The 15270-nt window shown below is 43.5% G+C and overlaps 2 protein-coding genes across 4 annotated transcripts in view; both read left to right on the forward strand.

Annotated features, from left to right (window-relative positions):
- NUP214 (nucleoporin 214) overlaps positions 1-10578 on the forward strand; it is a 69443-nt gene extending 58865 nt beyond the window's left edge. For 2 of the 3 annotated variants that reach the window (XM_039506512.1, XM_039506511.1), the window contains exons 32-36: positions 1403-1552; positions 4769-4940; positions 8811-8953; positions 9581-9605; positions 10347-10578. In XM_039506512.1, the coding sequence (XP_039362446.1) occupies positions 1403-1552; positions 4769-4940; positions 8811-8953; positions 9581-9605; positions 10347-10380 (524 nt within the window). In that variant the 3' untranslated portion in view covers positions 10381-10578. The remainder of the gene's footprint in view (positions 1-1402; positions 1553-4768; positions 4941-8810; positions 8954-9580; positions 9606-10346) is intronic. The other variant, XM_039506513.1, reaches the window with a different exon arrangement.
- A 3367-nt stretch (positions 10579-13945) lies between these two features.
- PLPP7 (phospholipid phosphatase 7 (inactive)) overlaps positions 13946-15270 on the forward strand; it is a 55851-nt gene continuing 54526 nt past the window's right edge. The window contains exons 1-2 of the mRNA XM_039506343.1: positions 13946-14011; positions 14964-15159. The gene's annotated coding sequence lies outside the window, so the exon portion shown is untranslated. The remainder of the gene's footprint in view (positions 14012-14963; positions 15160-15270) is intronic.

The raw sequence follows: 15270 nt of genomic DNA on the forward strand, positions 1-15270 counted from the left end.
GCAACCAAAAATCAAGGGATGTAAGGCTCAAACTGCACCTCCTGGAGCAATCCATGAAGGTGGCCTCAGACCTCGGGGAGATCTCATCCATGGTGGAACCAAGGAGCATTTCTTCAGCAAATGCCTCAGCAACAAGGCTCACTTCTGGTTCCAATGAAGAGAAGAGATCAGAAAGAACCATGTCAGCACCGGGAGCACGTGCACCAACAGGCACCTCCTTGGCATCATAGATGAGGCAGACATCCTCGGCACCAACCCCAGAGCAGAGAGACCCCAAACACCACATCATATGCTCAGCGCAGCACCTGCAGTGGATGTGCCACCGACAGTCTGGTCAGTACCAGTACAATCTGCCACCATTGCACTGTTGGTGCTACTGAAACCCGCCAGTCTCAGTTGTTTCATCACAAAGAGGGTAACTCAGTATATCACACTATTATGAGCTCCCCACTGCCCATCAAGAATCAGTCTACCAGACTTTAGGCAATATCCTCAACTTGTTTCCAAAATGTGCCAGAATGCGCATATGCAAGGCTGCTAGGTGAAGCAATCCACGCTTGTTTGTAAAGCACTATGCATTCGACTTGGCTGATAGATCCGATGCCTGATTCAGGAGAACAGTATTCAGATTCCTGATTGACTGATGAACCTGGCACTCCTCTATCTTGAAGAGGTTACTGCTTGCCAGTCACTTACAGTGGGATCCATATTGACATACTTGAAGAAGAGAGAATGGTTACTTACCCTACATTAACTGCGGTTCTTTGAGATGTTGTAATTAGTGTGGATCCTATGACTTGCCCTCCATCTCTGCTTTTGGAGTCCTCAGCTAATATGGGCTACGAATTGTGAGGGAACAGAGGGAGGCTGCTCCAACCTTTATCATCCCTCATGGGAGCATGAGTAGGCATAGGACACATGCAGGGCCCCGAGAGACGTGACTATTCAAAAGATTCTGAACTTGTGTGCGAAAGGTGCATTTGCACCTACAGTAGGATCCACAGTGACTACAACGTCTCAAAGAATCAGTTACTCTAGGTCACATAATCATTCTTTTCAAGGCATGAAATCTAGATGGTAAACTTGTGTCACCATGAGTGACTGTTTCCAATGACCACAATTTCTGATTTGAAAGATTGACTTCCACTTAGTGCAATGCAAGATAGTGCAATAAAAAGTCTCGCACGAGCTGGTCAACACCAGAGATAACAGTAGTTACATCTGTCAGTGAAGAATGAGGCAATGAAGTGGCTACTAGTGCAGTTTATTAGAACAAGGATTAGGACAAGCTCAGTTTCTCTCCATAGACTGCCATTTTGGATATAATATTCATTATGTGCTTTTTGGGAACGTGCGTCTTTTTGTCTCGTATGAGCTTCACGAGTATCCTTCATCTCTCTAGATACCTCTAGCTTATTTGGAAACAATGGGGCCAAGACCTTTCGATTTGGCAACTCATCTTATGGAGAGCAGAAACCTACAGGCACTTTCAGTTCTGGAGGCGGGACCGTGGCCGCTCAAGGCTTTGGGTTCTCTAGTCCAACCAAAGCAGGTACTGTATTAACAAACCCGCTATAAACACCCACACTTACTTGTAAGATATTGAGTAGTGTGTTCCAGTAGTCAGAGATCTACACCCCAGACCCAGTGTATGGAAGATCATATGCATGAGTATTGCCCTTGCATGATACTCCACCATATGGTACCATCTATCTCCTTCAAAAAAAAGGTCCCAGCAAGTGGAAATTCAGATGCTAGATTCAAAACTTAATGATTTAGAACCTGAACTGCACACACAGACTGAGTAGACTTTATCTTCACAGGATTAATTGCAGAAACCGCCATTCCATTTGTAGGGAAGTGAGCTGTAAGCGTTAGTGCCAGGTGTATATAGCTCACTGACAGTGTAGCATGCAATGTGATTTATAGAACTTATTGTGAACTGGGTGTTTTAGCCTATTGATGATCCCGAATTCTGTTCTTGTGTAACCCGTTCTGACATAAACCCATCGTGGCCTTGTATGCACCAGTGTCTTTGGTGGGACTTCCCCAAAAAGTCCAAGTCAGGAAAGCTTCAGATTTACTTCTTTAAAATCAGTCTGACCTTGCTGTTATACATGTGGCACTTTCTCTTCTATAATTAGTCTGTAGTGAACACTGAAATACATGGTCCTTCATGCTGTTCTGTTGACTATTACGTTCTTGGAAATCTTGCCTAATCCTTTTTCCTATTCCATGGTAATTTGCCCACTGCAAACAATGGGAGTAACGGTGACTGTGATATGAAGTCTGTTTCAACCCAGCAAGCTGTTTGCCTTGATAATTACCAAACAAAAATAGAAAACCGAAGAGTTAGACGAAACAAGGATTCTTTCCTCTAACCTTAGAATACTCTTCCAGTTGGCACCTTTGCAACTTGGAGTTTCCTTGGGAAAAGTCTATACAAAGGTTGATACCATAGAATTCGGAGAATGATGCTCCAATGTACCCCTTACAGAAGTGGTCCTTCATGGGATAGTATTTTAACATGGCAGCCATGGCACTAGTGGTGACTTTGCTTTTGGGTAAGTGAGGTAGCTGATACTGTCAGTTGATGCTACTGGCCCCAGTAACCATGTCCAGCGTTTCTCCTAAATACTACTTTCTGTATGATAGGCAGAATGCTTGATACACTATCAGGCCAGCCTTGTGTCTTTTTTATCTTGGGTGTTGGAGATAGGTGGTTTCAGTGAATGATTTTCCCCTCTCCTTCCTTATTGAAGGAAAGGAGGTAATTCTCTAACTCCAGTTTCAAAATAAATCTTGAGATGGGATTTTCTGGCAGGTTATTGTAGAAGGCGATTTATTGATGTGGAACCTCCTTGAAGCCCTTTCCCCGTCCAAGTCTAAGTGTTAAACACCATAAAAATAGTCTGTAGTTTCCTTTCCTATTTAGTGTGGGATGAAGAAGGGGCATGACTTGCTACAGAGCTTTCTTTTTCCTAGTTTGCCGTCTATATATTGCGTTGTCTTCTCATTTTTATGTTCATTAACACACAGTATACAAGAGAGTCCGGTCCAGAACGAAGCTCCAAGGAGCTAGGTAAAGACCTGTGTCTCTAGAAAGAAAGTGTAACCGGATATCTGATCTGTGTTTCAATAATTCAACCCCAGCTTTTATTTTTTCCAGACCTTTGTGTTTACAACCAGACAGTATCCATTATCTTGGCCTGGACTGGAATTTCACCCAGGGTATTAAAATGCATGGTGTTATCCCAAACCTCAGCCTTAATCGAACAAACGAGCAAGAGCCCTTTGAGATCCATGTAGTCAGTTCTAAACAGGCAAACAGCATCAGCAGAGTGAATGTAGAGTAGAAAAATCCTAATAAAAGGTTTTTATTAGGTTGTGTAGAAGGAGGAGGTTGTTAAGACACTGAATGGGACCTTGACGCCTAGTTTAATTCTTGGCTCTGCCACTGATTTCTTGCATAACCATGAACAAGGCACGTAATCCCGTGACTTGGTTTCCCATCTCTAAGTGGAAGTTTAAAAAAAAAAAATCTCCTTCCCTCATTAGTCCTTTAAAGGTAAATTTATTGTTTGAGGTGCTCAGATGCTATGGTGGGTAGCGTATAAGAACATAGTGTGATACAGGAGGGCCAGGGAGCGATGGTAGAGGGAAATATATAAGCCCTAGGCTAATTAAGGTGTGGTTCCCTGTAGACTAGGTAGGGTTGCTACAGGTTAATTGGAGCACCTGTAGTCAGTTAAGGCCCTGTCAGGAACCTAATAAAACCCCCTGCTTCAGGCAGTCGGAGGAAGGAGAGAGGATTGGAGCTTGGAGATGTATGTGAGATTTGAAAGACCAGAGAACCAAAGTAAGGGAGACTCCCTCCCCCAGTATCTAAGGACTAAGGGTAACCCCACCCAAGGGGGGAAGAGGGTAAGAGACCTGCAGGGTTTGAGAGGGGCTGGGACTTGGAGCGAGGAAGAAACCCAGACCTATGGTAAAATATCTCCTGTTGCATTTGTTGGGGGTGTTGTCAGTGGACCCAACCTATGCAGGGAATTTTTCATCCCGTGTTTCTTTTTCTTTGCACAGGAGTTCCTTCAGACCTTAATAACTTATCTAATTCCTGGTGATTAGGTTTGTAAAACTGTCTGCAGAAGCTAAGCTCTTCCCTTCTGCAGTAAGGGACATGAGATCATTGACGAAGGATGCATGAGCATTGTTTAAGTAAATGAAAAGCATCAGTCTATAATTTATTGCCACATGTATTTTTAATTGCCAGTCTAACCCATTAACCTGAATACTCGCTAACTTGCAATTAAAGCATCTAGTTTATATAAAGCAAGTAGACTGTTTTGATTCCTTCTCACACCATACACGCATGAGTATATGTTAGTGGTCTTTGTACACTGTATATATCCCCTTATGTGTATCTAAATTTCAATTGAAAATGATGCTCTCTAAAATGTAATTCTGGGACTCAAGCTCAGCAGCTCAAGCAACCCAAACTGCACTTGTCCATTGGATAGTCTGTTTCTTTGGGCTGGTTTTGGAACACATTCACGAGCTTTCCTACCAAGGCCTTTTGTAATAAAATGTGCTGCATTTTGGAAGCTTGGTTGGAGCTGTAAGTTCCATAGATAAGCCTGTGACCGTGTACAGGAATGTCCGCCCTCGTTCTAGAATCTGTCTACTTGGAAATCTAACTGTTTTTCTTTTTTTCTCTGTTATTGTTTACTTGATGTTCTTGTCCCTTTTTTGCCTCTGTTTTGCTCAGGTGGCTTCGGTGCTGCTCCAGTGTTTGGCAGCCCTCCCACTTTCGGGGGGTCCCCTGGGTTTGGAGGGGTGCCAGCATTCGGTTCAGCCCCAGCCTTTACAAGCCCTCTGGGCTCGACGGGAGGCAAAGTGTTCGGCGAGGGTACAGCCGCAGCCAACGCCGGAGGATTTGGGTAAGCCAAAGAGGGTCTAGGGATTGGGAAATCAGTGTTCTTGTTTTGTCTGAAACTGTTATACTTCATTCTGTATCCAATAATTCTGCACATAAAGAAGGGTCTAGAGATCTAAGGTTGATCGCTGAGCAACGGGCTTCCTCATTAGAAACGCCCACCTGAAAGGAAAACAGCAACAAACAGTATTTTATGATTCCGACCATGCTGGCCCAAATGAAAGTAACAGGTTCTCATTTTAATTTGGGAGCTATCATATTGAATCCTAGAATACAGAAGTGAGAAAGACCTAGGCCATCCAGCCCACGTATCTGAGTGCCGGTTTGTTTCCTATTTTCACTTTTGTTAGTGCGCATTCCAGTCTAGTTCTAAATGTGCCAAGCAAAGGGGCTTGGAATGATAAATGTTTAATCTCTAGAATCCACCCCACTTTTGGGGTGGGAGAGGGATTTTGAGAAGAGTTCAGTATGATAGCTCATGCCTGCACAGACCCTACTAGTAATATGTGGTTGATTCCAGAGATGGAATACTGATTTTTACCTGTTTTTTTATCTTTGATCACTTACCTGGCACTGAAATCTTATCTCGCAGCAGACAGCACTTTATTTATTCCCAGTTTGATCTAGCAAGTACATGGTTTCAAACCTTGTGAAGCTGCAAATGTTCCACCCCACACTTTAGAGTTGCTGGTAGATACCTCGCTTTCAAGGTGACCCTTTCCTGTATGTACACATCCCATAATAATAATCAGTCCCAATCATTTTCTGCAGGGAAGTCTTGGAGAACTGTCTGTTGCAAGATCCAGCGGAAAAACCACCCAGCCTTTATTTTTTGCACTCTGTTGTAATTCCCTCAATCTCAGTGTTTGCACATCTCACAAGTGTCTGCACTGGGTTCAGAAAGGAACCACCTTTACATAATGCACCCCAGTATTTTCCATCTTCAAGATGGGTTTGCGAATGTAAAGTAGTTAATTCTCAGCACCTTCATGTGGTGGTCAGTTAGGTGTTCTCCAAGGCCCACTGTATTCCGTGGCAAGCTCATTGTAAATTCTGCTGCAAGATCCCTGAATTCTGTAGCACTGCAGTTGCAGCGGACTGGAGAGTCTCTTCAGATAAGCTAAAAATGGAGGGGTTTTTTATTCAAATGTAAAAGCAAACAAGGAATATTGTACTAACTGTATTTAATTGGATATTAAACTCAATTTATGTTGCTCTGCCATAGTGCTTCCAGTTGCTCTTGTGCTACAGAATTTTGTATTGAAAACACATGCACCAAATAGCTAATGTCAGCAGCACTGAAATTTCAAGTCTCATCATTAGGATTCAGAGTTAACATCTCATTTTTAGGAATGTAGCTATTTACATCTCAATGAGAGTTCTTGTTTAAGGAATTGAAGACTTGGGAAGCAAGCACTTCCATGGCTTGCACTCAGTTTTCTTCACAACCTTAGAAGCTAGAGACTTAGGCAGCTTTGAAAAGCTTATTCCAAGAGATTGTGTCCCTATTTAAAAAAAAAGGGACTGGGGAGGAGGGGGGGAATTGGGTGCCCAAATTCCCTAGGAAGCATTGAAATCCCACCCTAATTGGCCTAAATCAGTTGTGCCCAAACTTTTCCTGTCAACCCCTTCTTTCCCCGCAGTGGTGGAATCTGTCTGTGCCTCCTCTTCCCTCCCCCCGCCATATTACAGGACGGGGGTGGGTGGGACAGAGAAAGATTGAGAAGCTGAAATGCAGGTAAAGTCATTTGCCCAAGGTGTTGGAGGTAGGATTAGTACTCAGCTCCTTTCAGTCTTGTGCTCAGCCCATTAGACAGTGCTGCAAACTCAGTCATGTGGTTAGCTGCATCATTTCTCAACAGCTTACATTGCTTTGAGGAAGTGCAGCAAAAAGCAGCTTCTGTTTCTTGATACCTGCAAAGTTATTTATCAAATCTAAAGACAATTTGGGATGGGGGTGGGCCTTCACTGTCACCACCTTAATGTCAACTCCCTCCAAATTCTCAATCTCACAGTGACACTGCATGAGAAAATCCCCGAGAATCTGGGAGAGGAGTTGGTCAAAACCAGATTGATAGGTTAAGGTGCTAACAGGTGGTGTTTCCAGCTCTAGAAATGGAACTTATGCCATTAAAATAAAGTCAATGGCAATGACTTGTAATTTTTCTATTCTTTCCTCTCCTAGTCTCTTTCAACAGCCTGTAGTAGTAGCTGAAAGATTGAGGCAGTTAAACCACAGGTTTCTTTGTTGCTAATTTTACCTCAGTTCTTTTCATAGCTAGTAGAGATGGTTTATTTGATAGAGGCACAGAGCCTGGGGAGACAGAACAGTCAAAAACCTTGTCAAACCTTGACCCTTCCTCCCCCTCTTAAAAAATACTAAGAAAAGCAATACCACATTTCATTTACAATCAAGAGCCAGAGCCATCTGCAGCTAGCCACATCAACAATCCTATTCAAGGCTGTAAGTGGCTAGCAGGCTTAAGTGTTGAAAGGCAAAGTGACTGAAATGCCTGTCTGAATCTAATACCATATATGGAAACTACCTGCATAGACAACTGTCTCTTAAAGAGAGCAAGGCAGAGAGGATTACTTTTTTCTTTATCAAGAGAATTGCATGCAGTACTTCTGCAAGGGCTGTCTCTTTTCGAGATGTATGTTTTGATGCTTCAAAGAATGTACCCTTGATCTGAATGAATGGAGAAGTGGATTAATTCACTGTCGGTTCAGATTGAGCTTCACAAATGAATGGAGCTTGCTGGGCTCAGCCTACTGCCTACTTGATGTTTTATCAGCATCAGGAAACAAGCACGCTGTTTAACGTGACTGGCATTGCTGGCTGCATTACTCAGTACTGGGGTGCATTATCAGAGCTTTGTGATGAGAAACTTGGATAGCTCATGCCCACACTATTCCCAGTCCCAGATATAATATCTGTGGTATAAGCCCATTGTTTTCAAGCATAAATATAACCTACAAAATTGTGAGAGGGTGTTGGTGCCAGTGAGAACCACTTTAGATGGAATTATCATGGCATTTCACCACTGGCGGTGATGGGTTATTTTTAAAAAGGAAATATTTGCCTGTACAATGCTTGGTGGGATGGGGTGAAGTGGGGAAGGGTAGATCTGTTTTCTCTCTATAAAGCTACATTTGAGTATCATTTTTCAGACAGACTGTCCCCAAAAGCTATAAAGTTAATAATACAAAGAGGTAAATAAATGAAGTGTTCTAATAGGTAAAATGAGAGAGAAGTGTCAAAGGCAAGGGGAGGTTCAGGAAGGAAGCAGAATGATGCATACTTCAAAATAGAGAGGAGAAGGAAGTAAGGCTGAAGAAGACTTTATGGAAGGGCAGCATTGTTCACTGAATAAGGCACTGCCCTGGGAATCAAGAGACTGGGTTCCAAATCCTGGCTGTGTCATACCCCTTGCTGTGTGACCTTGGGCAAATCACACAACTTCTGTCTCTGTTTTCCCCCTCTGTAATACAGCAATGATGCAGCACTTTTGAGCTGGATGGATAAAAAGTGAGGGTGGTGGGGCGTGATATATTATATTCCCCATGATGGCAGGAGTTGGGATTTCATGGAATGAAAATGCACCACAGTTGCTTGTCATGTGTTGAGTTGAACTTTTTTTCCATGTGCTCACTTCTTGTTTCCTCTGAAGAGAAGGTGGGCAGAGGGTGGGGTTGTAGTACTGTGCAAAATTCTTAGTAAAACCAAGAAATAAGCATCTCTCAGTGAGTGGGTGTATAATAAGAGGTTCTGTGGGCTTCAGGGGGTGCTACTTTCACGGGGGTGGGGGAAAACACGTGGTCTTCCTTTATTGAGTGATGAAATATTTGTGTGTTTTCTCTCTTTGAATTGCAGTTTTGGTGGCACCAGTAACAATACTGCATCATTTGGCACCCTGGCAAATCAAAATGCTCCTACATTCGGGTTGCTGTCCCAACAGACTACTGGTTTTGGCACACAAAGCAGTGGTTTCTCTGGCTTTGGGTCAAGTGGAGGAGGTATGAGGAGCTGAAATGTCCCTGTCAGAGAGTGAAGTGGGAGAGACCTAGCTTATCCCTGTGCCTGTCCTCCTCAGAGCTCAGCTGTGACGCTTGCTTCCATTGCCTTGTTGACCAGTTTGGGGTTTACGAAACTGGGAGTGGGAGAATTGAGGTGTATTTTTTCCCTTTCTGATTACAATAAATGCATATTTCAGTTTCCTATTTGGTTTTACCACAAATTTGAGAGAGAGAAGGCTAAACAGTCATCAGGTGGATCTCTGCCCAGAAACCTTAACTGGCAGAATCCAGGCGAACACAGCCAGCCCTGTGGGGCCCTGAGCCTTGCCACCCGGGGCTGAAGCCGAAGCCTGAGCAATGGAGCTTGGTAGGGGCCCCTGTGGTGTGGAGCCCCAGGCAGGTGCCCTGCTTGCTACCCCCTAATGCCGGCCCTGGCTTTTACATGCTGAAAAACAGTTGTGACACAGGTAGGGCCTGGAGTTTTTAGCATGTTTGGGGGGGGGGCTCAGAACAAAAAAATTGAGAACCCAAGTTCTAAGGGAATATGGGAGGGTGACCATACTATGTGTCGCATGCGTTCTCTATGCCTTTGACAATAATCCTCCTTTAATCTTGCATTTCTCTCAGGCTTTGGCTTTGGATCATCTAACTCGTAAGTACCCATCACTGCCTTGTATCTGATTTTCATTAGACATCTTAAAAGAACTAGAATATTAATGCTAGGTGATGTGTGAAAGGAAGCTTTGGAAAGCACACTAAAATGCTAATCCTAGTTGAAATTTTAAGCAGTAAAGGAGGATTCTTATTTCATTCACTCTCATTTCTCCTTTTAATGGTATTATACACAGCTCAGTATCTAGATGGCAAGTTTCTTGATCGTGTGCTTTCCTGTGTAGTTAACTGAAAATTCTCTTTTACAGGGGATTATGTAGTACTTCTATCTCGGTCGCAAAATGCATAGTAGGGATATGTAAATATTTATCCCTATAGTAGAAATGGAAATATGGTGCAAAATACTAGATCATCTTCCTGATCTAAATGAGGCTTTATTGTCTAGTGTTTAGAGTACTCCTAGGAGGCAAACTCCTATGTCTATTCCCCACTCTGCCACTGAGTTGCCTTAAGCAAGTCATTTAAACTTTGTGCTTCTGTTTCCCCATCAGTAGAATAAACATAAGCATATCTACTTAACAGGTACGTTGAGACAGTGTTGTTAAAGCTCTCTCAGATCCTCAGTTGAAAGGTGCAGGAAGTGTCAATGCATTCTATTAAAAAACTTCCAGTGGCATATTGATTGGTATGGAGGTTCTTGGAAGCTTTAGAGATTTTCTAGATTGATGTAGATGAAGAGGGACTCTAGCTTTCACTGTTGTGTTGTGCTGCTGTTTCACAGATCCGCCTCTGGGTTTAGTGGTTGGAGAAGCTGAGAGGGGATGTTCATGAGCCCCTTCCACCCATGCTGTGGTCAGCCAAGTTAGAGCTGCTCCATTTGTGGATCCTCTTCATGATCAAGCATCAGATCATCTTTCTTTTGAAATATCAATTCTACTTTTTTAAAAACACTTAATGCTTATTTTTATGCAATAATTGTTCTTGCTCTTTAATAAACTGTTTTATCTGCTTCACTGTGGTTTGTATGGAAGAATTTTTCAGGATGTATCCAGAAAAAAACAAGCTTGCATTATACCAGCTCCATTTGGATTGGATATCGATGCCGTGAAAGGATGCCTCTTGTCCAGCCCACTTATATAAGAAAGAGGCTGTATTGGCCAAATTCAGTCCTTGGTCTAAACCAGTGCAGCTTTCATTGAAGTCAATGGAAGTCAGTCTTTTTTTTTTTTTTTTTTTATAAATGGCAGGGCTAGTATATTTGACCGATCAAGTGACAGCTGTGCATGCTCACCTCACTGAAATGCCAAGAATCATGGGTCCAGTCTGAGCCTGCTGGGAAAGTAGAAAGTCAATTCAGATGAGAAATTAGGAGAGTGCAGCACAAATACTGTTTGCGGCCCTGCTCAGTAAAGTGGTGACGAGCCAGGGCTCTCTCCTCTTTATTTTTTTGCAAAGCCTACTATAAAAATGATCACAATTGAGTACAATTTATAGGAAAGACTTTTGGCCTTTGAATTAAAAGTATGAAATCCATCTAGAAGCACGAATGCTTTTCATCTTATGGCTTTGGGCATTGGATCGTCCTGTCAGCTACACTTTTACCAACCTCTGTGAGATATTTTTCTTAGTGGCACTCTGCTCCAGTCAGTAACATTTGTGAATTTGCCTTGTATGTGTTTACTTGAAAATATTTAGCAAATGTTTTCTAAGCATGCCTTGAAGGCATCCAGAAAAACATTTTCTCTCTCTTTTAATGCATCTGACCTCAATGAAACCCCTAAGTGAAGTAATGGATTTTCTCTGCACTATGAAAGATGCATTTGAAGTAGCAGCTTGATATTAGTTTGTGTTGTACTTCATCCTTTTACTGTCAGTATAATACAGTGATTCTAATAGGATGCTTGGGAATAGGGAATGTAGCAATGTTTCAAATTAGAAGCTTTCTAATCTTATTTTAAATAGATGTGCAACTGTATGACAAGAAAATGTCATCTTGGGTTTTGGTTGACATCTGGGAGCAGAGTTGTTTGTTGAAATGATAGCTGTGTGTATACATGCAGCAAGGAAGCTTTAAGTTAGATGTGAGGGAAAACTTTCTAACTACAGACACTCCCCAACTTAAGCAAGCGTTCCGTTCCGGAATGCCTTGCATAAGCCGAATTTTGCATAAGTCAGGAACGTATACCCACCAATTACACCCCCAAAAAAAGTACAGAACTTTTCCGTTAGTCGGGTTTGTGTAACCCGGGGAGCGTCTGTATAAGGATAGTTAAGTACTGGAATAGGCTTCTAAGGAAGTTGTAGAATCCATGTCTTTGAAGATTTTTAAGAACTGTTTAGACAAACACCTGTCAGAGATGGACCAAGTGTAGGTGGTCCTGCCCTCAGCACAAGGGGCTGGACTAATGACCTCTCAAGGTCCCTTCCAGCCATACATTTCTATTGTTCTGTGGCTGGCATTGACTTTATTTTTACTGCATCCAGTTTACAGCTCTGCAGTTAAGGCAGTATCTCATATCAGCAGTCCCCTGAAAAACCCATTTTCAGGGGTTCATAACTCCAATTGACGTGCAGTCCTAGCAGTTGACTCTGCTCCCATCCCAGCTGTGGAAGGTGACCCTCGTGTGTCTCTACAGTGACACTCAATTGTCAACTAGGAGTGACACTGGGTAAGTTCAGTTTAAAGGGGCAGGCATAGAAATGCAGGGTTTGTAATTTAATGTGTATAAGAAAGGGGAAGCATTTGTTAGATGTGGACAGGCTTTTATGAAGCTGTAAGCACTACAGCTCTACTCACCCTGCATGTCATGACCCACACAAGGTGAAGTAGCGCTGTTTTAGCCCCTCTAGTACTAATGCTGAAGATCCAAACGAATAAGGAGATGGGGTATATATCAGAGAGCTTAGAGCCTGGCGTCCTTGCACAGTGCAGCTCCTTGGCTACACCCAGTCTCACCAAGCCGAATTGTGTTGCCCCCGTCCCTGTGGTTTCCTTCGCACTTATAAATAGAAGCGGGTTTGGCCCAAGTGGTTGACCTTAAATTCTTTGCATTAATCCCCCATGGCTGTGGCATGTGACACCTCCTAGCAAGGCCGTATCAGCTGTGCTCCCCCAGATAGCTAACAAATCACTTGCTATGAAGCAGATTGGCTTGGTAAGAATGCGAGGCTGGCACGTTAAGCCATTTAGAGTTCCTTTTTTAGGATGATGGGAGCAGTTGGGAGTCGTCCCTGCTCTTGCTCAGTACCTGTTTTGCTCCTTTCCCGGGTGAAAGCGGAGTGGCAAAAGGATTGCTTCAGGCTTCCATTAAAAGAAAACGCCTGTGGTTTTATCCTGACTGCAGCAACCCCATGATCTTAGTGATCATCTGCTGGAACGAAATGGGTGGCGCCCAACACCTGAGAGTGGGTAGACCTCCTATTTAGCTATGTAAGAAGCAAATTAGCCCAGAGAAGGCTGTGATTGATCCTTGGCTTGCAGGAATTACGTGCATTTTTATTGGATGGCTCGAGGGCTTGGCAACTGTATATGGAGCCTTTCACTTATAGCTCAGTGCACTTCAAATCCAACCCAGGCTGGTAGTCGCCGAAAGTCATTACCATTTGACAGCTGTTAGGTGTCCTGTCTGGGAGCTGATGGCTTCTGTCCAATTTCTAGTGGGCAGGTGTTCACATCAGAGAATAAAGTTACTATCCCAGTTGGCACCCTTGTTGGCAGTCCTACCAAAGACACCAATGACTTAATGGCACTTGAACTTCCCTAGTTCTGTTGCCTCAGATTGGCTAATCCTTAAATAGCCATTAAGCTCAAGAGAGCATTTACCCCAGGGATGCCTTGAAGGTGATCTGCAAAGGGGGAGAAACTGTGGTTGTGCTTTTGTTTTTTATGATGGAGAAAGGCAGTCTGAAAAGTTTTTTTGTCAAAGGTGGTTTTTTCTGCTTTGTTTTTTACCTTAGATATTCAAGTCTGTTTTTCTTGTGCAGTATTCTGAATCCTAGGCAGAGGGGTCCCAATGGTACCTGTGAATGGTATTCAGATGTCTGCACAGCCAGTGACAAAATGTGTTATAGACTGAAAAATAAAACCCTGCCTCCTTGGTAAGATGCAATGATGTGAAATAGACTCTTCCTATCAGTATATTTGAAGAGGGTGTCCAGCCAGGCTGGGAAGAAACTAGACTGGGTATTCCTTTCCTAAGGTCTAGAAAAAAAGGCGGGGGGGGGGGAACCTTCCTTTTTTGAAGGAGGCTCTTGTTACATCATAAAGATGCACAAAAGACTCCAACAAAATTATTTTCATTTCACCTTTAAATGCTGCACTACATAATGTGTGCTATCCCATTTCTACTCTAGCTTGCTTAAAATACTAATTCCCTGCCTACAATAAAGTGCTTCTGGATACATCTCTGGATAGTCAAGATCAGAGGAAGTTTGGGCACCTGTCAGGTATGAGATGAGGGGGGAGTATTGAACCATCTGTTTTTTGCTGGGGGAGACGAACTTACTAGGAGACTGGCCTGTAGTTTTAAATGCAAAACCTCCTTCTCTGGTCATGATAGTGGGTGAGGGAGAGCCTGGGACAGGTTTACATGCCTTGGGAGGCAAGTTGCTGTTTGGCTTTCTTAAATGTTCCAGTTGCTCCTTTCCTTGGTGTACAGGAAGCCGTGGTGTTTCTGGAGTTCAGCAGCAACCAGTCTCATCTGGCTGCTCCCAGCAACGCCGGGAGAAGGTGTGACATTGCTCCAACTGCCCACTTTTGTGAGAGCCATTCCACTACTTTATAAATAGAAACCCATCCAGACAAGGGCCTTGACCAGAGATTCCCAGCATTGTTTTCAAACCTTGGAGGGATTTGTGAGGCCTAAAGCAAGAGCAGATTTCCAGACCAAGTCATACTTGAGTGCCTGGTGGGTGGGGGTGTGGGGTGGGGGGGCAGGTGTTGCTGACTGTTTCTGGTAAGCTGTAGCCTGAGAATTTGGCCCCACTCCCCTCATACTACATAGCAACACCTGATGGATCCTGAGTGTTACCTCCACTCCCTATCTGTTCCCAAGTGCATTGATGTCACATATATACCCAGGACGGGGATTTCTTAAGAAGGTAGATTGCTGCTTGCTGTGCCAGGCCGATTCATAACTTCCTTCTCTAGCAAAGTCACAGGCTCCCAATCTCCTCCCTCTCTCCCCCTCCTGCCCCTCTCTCATACTCAAGTGGGTGTCAGAAGGCTCCAACCTATGATCCACTTACAGATATGCCCTTGAACCAGAGTTACGACAATACTGTTTTATAACTGGCTTCAGCTGAATTAATAGCTCCCAGGAGAGTGTCACTAAGGTCTCAATCCCTGGGGAGGGGGGGCTCTGACACTTTCTTCCAGATGCACCTTTCTAAATTGCAGGTACCAGGGGGAGTTCACCCATGGCAAATACTCTGAATTCATGTCTTTGTGGAAGCTAGTACTTAAACAGGTGGCCAAGGAGGCAGGAGAAAAGCACCAGCTGGAGGAGTGTGTGTGAGAAGAGTATTGGATGGGAGGAGATGTCTTATTGCCCCACTTCGCTACTAAAAGCAACCTGGTATGGTTCAGCTTTAAGGTAACTCTTAAACATCGGTTAAGCCTGTGATCACACTGCAGCCACCACCAGTGGCAGCAGGGATAGTCCAACATTGAGGGAACCTTTCTAGGTCAGGTCATGAAATACGGA

The sequence above is a fragment of the Mauremys reevesii genome, linkage group 19 (assembly GCF_016161935.1).
Source record: "Mauremys reevesii isolate NIE-2019 linkage group 19, ASM1616193v1, whole genome shotgun sequence".
Lineage (NCBI taxonomy): Eukaryota > Metazoa > Chordata > Testudines > Geoemydidae > Mauremys > Mauremys reevesii.